The 7096-nt window shown below is 42.7% G+C and overlaps 2 protein-coding genes across 14 annotated transcripts in view; one reads left to right on the top strand and one right to left on the bottom strand.

Moving 5' to 3' along the window:
- Positions 1-676: 676 nt before the first annotated feature.
- Positions 677-2996, bottom strand: LOC110515059 (SUMO peptidase family member, NEDD8 specific). Of its 2 annotated transcripts, none has more exons than XM_036963827.1 (2): positions 2832-2996; positions 677-2315 (listed from the first exon to the last, which is right to left on the bottom strand). In XM_036963827.1, exon 2 carries the CDS (start codon positions 2269-2271, stop codon positions 1633-1635), a length of 639 nt encoding a protein of 212 aa, XP_036819722.1. In that variant the 5' UTR covers positions 2272-2315; positions 2832-2996; the 3' UTR covers positions 677-1632. The 2 variants fall into 2 exon arrangements, with proteins under 2 accessions (XP_036819722.1, XP_036819721.1); XM_036963826.1 differs by having other exon boundaries at positions 2827-2989.
- An 84-nt stretch (positions 2997-3080) lies between these two features.
- The window catches only part of LOC110506951 (unconventional myosin-IXAa), a 196555-nt gene continuing 192539 nt past the window's right edge, over positions 3081-7096 (top strand). For 6 of the 12 annotated variants that reach the window (XM_036963820.1, XM_036963823.1, XM_036963816.1 and 3 more), the window contains exon 1: positions 3081-3403. The gene's annotated coding sequence lies outside the window, so the exon portion shown is untranslated. The remainder of the gene's footprint in view (positions 3404-7096) is intronic. The other 6 variants (XM_036963825.1, XM_036963824.1, XM_036963815.1 and 3 more) reach the window with 2 other exon arrangements.

The following is a 7096-nucleotide window of genomic DNA, read 5'->3' as shown; positions in this document are numbered from 1 at the left end:
AATCATTTTAATTACACTACACTAAAAATAATAATTTTAATTACAATACAATTACACTATACTACAGTCATTTTAATTACACTACACTAAAAACAGTCATTTTAATTACACTACACTAGAAACAGTCTTTTTAATTACACTACTATTACACTACACAAGAAACAGTCATTTTGATTACACTACTATTGCACTACACTAGAAACAGTCATTTTAATTACACTACTATTACACTACACTAGAAACAGTCATTTTAATTACACTACTATTACACTACACAAGAAACAGTCATTTTAATTACACTACTATTACACTACACTAGAAACAGTCATTTTAATTACACTACTATTGCCTGACATTTGGCGTTCTGACTGAAAATCGTCTCAATCGGAAATGACCTTTAACTTTCTGGCGCAGCATCTGTCACGCTTCAGCGATACAGACTGAATAGAGACGTAAACGGGACTAATGAAGGAATGTATTTACCGGGACCTTGTGATTCATTCCAGGATCGAATGGTTTTCTATTCTTCAGGTGTTCATCATTGCCTCAGCCAGTAATGAATAAATAAATAATTGATATGTCATTACTACATTAGTACTTAAATTCATTATTCATACTCCTGTTGATTTTGAATCATGTATTTGCCTGCATGCTACTGACACAAAGTAGAACCAAATTGGGCTGCTTATTGATATCAGATTCATTCCTTTATTATCATCCAAAATACTGTAACAATTTCAACATGAAATTAATTTCTCTCATTATATGCATATAATCTCATATATAAGATATGGCACTTTCATGTTCCTTGCTTGGTTTATTGGAAGTGTATCATGGAGATACGGTGTAAATGTTCATGGTTTACTAAGATGAGGACTAGGTTTTATTTGCAGGTTTAGTAAACGGAGAGGATCATGGAACTGGTGCCGCCACACAACCATCATTTGACCATGATTAACAGGTAGAATTGCATCCAAACATTTCTTCCTTGTGAGGTTACTGTATATTTAACATTCTAAGGTATATTCTTCATATCAATTCTAATTTATTTACAGCAAACCTGAGCAAAAATCATTGTAAACAATTTAAACATTTTCTTACAAGATCAAATGAAATACAGTGAAGAGAAAACGTTATTTTCAAGATGTCCATTTCTCCTGTGTTTATTATTATTTTTATACCTGACCTAGTGTTATGTGCTTTTTGTAAGATCCTATTCTGGACTTTCCATTTCCTACCTCTGATATTGAACTCTGTTGAGGAAACATTTAGCTGGATGGTTTACGCCTGTTGTATTCTGTCATGCGACAAATAAACTTTGATTTGTAACCCGCTCCTTGTGCTGAATATGATAAATAGATAATAAATTAAACATATTGTATAGGCATGCAGGTGCAGTGTTTACATGTGTTGTTCTGGCTTTATAAGGAGTAAATATGACAGCAATTGTTGTATGAAGCCTGAAATATTGGAACACGGCTTCAATCTTTTACTTTCAAAGGCAATATCTTTGTGATTGTGAATGTAGATCCAGTGCATTCCTTCATTGACCTTAAAACTCCTGAAGGCTCTCCTCTTCTGAGTACATTGAGGACACGCTTAGTGCTGAGGAGGAGAACATAGCTCCCCAGGTCAATCTCTGTCTAGTCTCTGGATCAGTCTGCACCACTCTAGCCTCTTCTGAGTGATGTAGGCCGGGGTGATGGTCTGGACAGGGAGGCGAGGCGAGCCCTCCACTCTGGCCCTCTCACACAAGGCCTCTGCGTTACAGATCACATACATGCCGCAGTCATAGCTGTTCTGCTGCAAAGGACAGGGCTCCTCCACAAAGGGCACTTTCCTCCCCGACCCCAGGAAGGGCTCCAGCTTTGTGGCGATCCGCCGGGCGTGAAGCGAGTTGCCACCACTCTGCGAGTCGTAGTGGGCAAAATGGCCGCCGTCGCGCAAGAACAGCAGCAGGCTCCAGTGAGAGCCGCCGGCAGTCTGGATGGAGTTGTCGTTGACAGCCAGGAAGACCCAGCGCCGGGAAGCTAGCCCCAGCGGCTCCAGAAACAGGGCTAGTTCCTCCGGGCAGGCAGCACACTTGATGAACTGGGTGACCTCGGGGCTGATGAAGATGGCCGCTTCACCAAGGCCCTTGAAGAGCTCAGCAGCAAAGTACTCGAAGGCAAAGCCGATGACCTGGTCGTTGAGCCAGTGAGGGCCCTCCAGTAAGGCCACATCAGAGCGCCGCAGGAGGCTGTCCTGGTAGCTCAACACAACGGGATCCATTCTCTCCAAGGCAGGGTGGGGGCGGACAGGTAGACAGGGTCAGTCTGGAAAACATGGAGGAACCGGTTTTGGGGAGATTAAGTGAAAGATGAAGCAACACTACTCTACACAATCACAAACTGTCATCTTGTCAGATTTTTCAGGAATGAGCGCTAGCTAATTCATTAGTTGAGTGTATGAGGAGGTTTTCTACTAGTTAGCTATAGCCTAGGTGCTGAAAGTACTTTCCAGATAGCTAACCTAATAGATAGCTAACCTAACCTTAGCTATGTTGGCAGGCTGATTAGCTATAAATAAATAAATAAAACTTCTACTGGATAAAATCTTCAATCTCACAATTAGTACTATAGCTATAAAGCCTATCTAACAACACACTAAGTTAGCTAGTTATAGCTAAAATATTTTTATTTTGGTCAAAGTTGGCAGGGTTGCTGGCGCTGCATTGCGTTTTGCTATGCTAGCTAGTGGTGACTCCCAGGCCAATGGGTTTGGCATGCGCAGTGGGTTTTACGATGTACGAAATTAATAAACAAACGAACATTTTATTCCACATACCTTACCAGACACATTCACTAAAAAGGTCCATCAAAAAATGCAACCTTCCTTTCTCGTTGCAGTAAGAAACGTAAACGAGTACAAACTGCTCCACTACTGTAAACATTTTGCGACAGTACTGCGGGGCAAGTAGGCTTTCCGAGACCCGCTCTGTCCATGCGGGTGATTCGCTGAATGAGTCGGTACATCCAATCCCCTCGAACCTCTCTGGGAAACCCTCCCTCCCTGATTATTTCACCCCGCCTATCAAGTAGCGTGAGCGCGCACTGTTTAGCAAAGAGAAAAGGCAGCAGAGGTTTCATCGAACGTCACCGGGGATAGGAAGGGCTGCTTTTAATACATTTTAAGAACAGAAGAAAATAGGACACATATGCGTCACTGTTCGGGACTGATCTGAATTTTGAATCATTTTCGGGGGAAGTTATTTGGAGAGAAGAACGAAGGCGCAGTTGTTTAAGGAAACCCAGGGAATTAAAAATCAGATTTGAGAGTTGCATTTGTGTGCTAATTCCCCTGTCCCAAACGAGAAGGCTTCCGCGCACAACAGATTTGGATTAACGTTCATTGATGTGGTAAGGTAAGAAGTGTTGTTACTGTCCCAAACGAGGCTTTTCATGTGTGTATAAATATATATATGTATGTACCAATCACTGGGGTATGGTACCAATACGCAAGGTTTTGCTATTGACGATATGATTTTTGGAATTCCATTCATCGCGCGTTGAACTACCCTTCCCACTGAGCCACAGGGAGTTTATTGCGTGTAGTTACCATTACTTGACACGCTGTGTTAATTTATTGACTGGATTAAAGCTTGACCACTGAGATTGTGCGTGTATTAAAGAAACCACATTTTTGCATTCAAATTGAGTTATTTTTACTTTGTCAGTAGTGGGACACCCATTATTACAAAAGTCTATTGCTTTCGAGTAGTAAGTTATTGTCATGAGCTGTTAGATAACTGATGTTGTAGTTTATGTCAAGGGAACCGAAAGTTTATAACCTACGCACTATAGTTTTTAAACAAAATGAATTCAAGTCAAATCAAGACAGTATCTGTCAACGTCCATGCAGATGCATTGTATCCCATCAAATGTATCAAGCATTTAATAGGAAGGTTACAATGTCCCGCCAACTTCAAGTGATCTCAGACCACCCTCTTTTGACACAAAGTAATCGAACAATAACTGAGAGCAATAGCAGAGGTGTGTTGTCTCTCTCTGTCTGGGGCGGGGAAATGTTTGCATGTATTATTTAGTGGAGGTCAGCCAGAATAGCTTATAATGCAGTGGATGCAGTACAGACTGCAAAGCAGTGGAATTGTAGAGGAGGTCTAAAGGGGTGAATAAGCTGCTGAATCATGGGGCCTGCCCAGAGCAGCACTCCTTAGCCCATAACATTTGTTCCATAGCTTTATCCACTACTTATCCCTCAAGCTCACCTATCCTCATACTGAGTTGATTGAGAATGTTTATATGATCTTTGTAGAATGTTATTGTTTGTAATGCCAGTGCAGAGGCTATAGCCTGTATTCTATACATGTCTTCTGTAGCTTGGATATTGTTTAGCCTCTGGAGTCTGATATGGGTATGATGGGAAGCGATTACTCAATGCTGAGCAACAACAAGACATTTTGAAATGACTAAAATATAACAAATGTTTAGTAACTTTTATTTCTTATTGTTGTTGCATTGTCGAGCCTGCAAGTAACCACTTCGTTGGACTGTGTATACCATGTGTATCCCGTACATATGTCTAATAAAACTACCAGGTACTCTCCAGAGGCTAAACAATATCCAAGCTACAGAAGACATGTATAGAATACAGGCTATAGCCTCTGCACTGGCATTACAAACAATAACATTCTACAAAGATCATATAAACATTCTCAATCAACTCAGTATGAGGATAGGTGAGCTTGAGGGATAAGTAGTGGATAAAGCTATGGAACAAATGTTATGGGCTAAGGAGTGCTGCTCTGGGCAGGCCCCCCAACTATATTCTCCATAAAGCTTGCTACTTTGGCCCATCCTCTGCTTGTTACTTTGGCTCATCCTCTGCTTGTTACTTTGGCTCATCCTCTGCTTGTTACTTTGGCTCATCCTCTGCTTGTTACTTTGGCCCATCCTCTGCTTGTTACTTTGGCCCATCCTCTGTACAGGTGATCAGAGTGGGTCTGGAGGAATGCATTGGGACTGAGAAGACACAGCTGCATGCTGGGATAGCACCATAGAGTTACCTCTATGGTTAACATCCAATGAATAGTCATGATATGATGTTCTGGGGAGTGTCCATGGCTGGAGCTTGTATACCTGAAACGTGTAATAGCCTGGGTCAGGACTAAGCTACAGGATATTTCTGATCACAACTGGATACATTGTGACGTTTGGGTTCATCTTGTTGAACTAAAGGCCTACAGGATAATATGGAAAGCAAGCCATCAGAGATGAAGGCTTGAGAAAAACCACATTGTGCTGATATGAACCTAGAGAGGTTCAAAAGTGGGAGTGATAGTTAGCGCAGCAGAGTAGCTACAGCAGCTGTTGTAGCCAGAGATCTAACACCTGATGCAGTAGAAGCGGTGCTGATGCAGTAGAAGCGGTGCTGATGCAGTAGAAGCAGTGCTGATGCAGTAGAAGCAGTGCTGATGCAGTAGAAGCAGTGCTGATGCAGTTGAAGCAGTGCTGATGCAGTTGAAGCAGTGCAGTAGAAGCAGTGCAGATGCAGTAGAAGCAGTGCAGATGCAGTGGAAGCAGTGCAGATGTAGTAGACTGGGGCTCTGGAAATTGTTAATGTATGTTCTTAGGTGGGGTATGCTGTAGTATACTTTAGAAACCGATTATCTTTGAGGTGGACCAGTGAAATCAATGTGAATGGCCATTTGGCTGCACATTATTTAGTCATTGTACACTACTCTGTAGACGCTCCAAAGTCTGAGCTGTGGGGTGCTGCAAGCTTCACAGCAGTAGCAGAGCTCTTCCAAAGTTTTGATGGCTACCCTCCATGATGGAAAAGACCATTGCAGAAATATACAACTATTGCATCACCCTAAAGCTATCGCTCCCCAACCACAGAGACTGTAGCCAACATGTAGACTGTCAGTTCTATCCTGATTGTTTTGTTCACTGGTGGACCGAGGTGACAAACTGCTCCTCTGACCATGCTATGCTTTTCCCATATAGGCCTACACAATGCCTTTGAGGATTCTAAAACCCAACATGACCTCAAATGAGTGACCTCATTGCCACGTGTTTCTGTGGGGTGGGGTGGTAGGTCACGTGCTGAGTCACTTGGTCAGCCGCACATGAAAGGTGTTGTGCGGCCGCATGGCCGGATTGTATGGCGTAAGTGATTGGCACGCACATGAAGTGAAGTCATTAAAGTGGAACATGCCTGTTGCCCATGAACAAAGCTCCCCATTCTCTGTGGCCATTACAGAAGGAGGCTATGGAACCTCAATGGCTTGGCTTCCCCCATGGCTTTGTATTTCCCCTCGTTAACTCCTCATGGTGCTCAGACTGGTCAGAATGAGAGTTTCTACTTTTAATGTCACATGCACAAGCACATTGAAATGCCTTTCTTGCAAACTCAAAACCTAACAACGCAATGATTAATAACAATGTATTCCTAGAACCCCCCCGCCCCCCCCCTCCCCCCCACAAGAATAAGAAATATAAAATACACAATTAAGTAAGTAAGCATACTAAATATAGGACATTTTTAATAAGCAAGTTCCAATACCATATTTACATATGCAGGGATATTGGAGTAATGTAGGTAGATATGTACAGGGGTAAGGAGACTAGGCAACAGGATATAAGATAAACAGAGTAGCAGCAGCTTGTATGTGAGCGGCTGTGTAGAGTCAGTATAAATGTATGTGCATATTATGTGTGAGTGACCAAATTATGGAGTGCGAGTGTGTAGGTGTAACAGTATAACTTTAGACCGTCCCCTCGCCCATACCCGGGCGCGAACCAGGGACCTTCTGCACACATCAAAAACAGTCACCCACGAAGCATCGTTACCCATCGCTCCACAAAAGCCGCGGCCCGCGGAACTACTACTTCAAGGTCTCAGAGCAAGTGACGTCACCGATTGAAACACTATTTAGCGCGCACCACCGCTAACTAAGTTAGCCGTTTCACATCCGTTACATCAGCACCACCGCTAACTAAGCTAGCCGTTTCACATCCGTTACATCAGCACCACCGCTAACTAAGCTAGCGTTTCACATCCGTTACATCAGCACCACCGTTAACTAAGCTAG

The sequence above is a fragment of the Oncorhynchus mykiss genome, chromosome 26, assembly GCF_013265735.2.
Source record: "Oncorhynchus mykiss isolate Arlee chromosome 26, USDA_OmykA_1.1, whole genome shotgun sequence".
NCBI lineage: Eukaryota > Metazoa > Chordata > Actinopteri > Salmoniformes > Salmonidae > Oncorhynchus > Oncorhynchus mykiss.
Note: the sequence above shows the minus strand (reverse complement) of the source record. Positions and strands in the feature narration are given on the sequence as shown.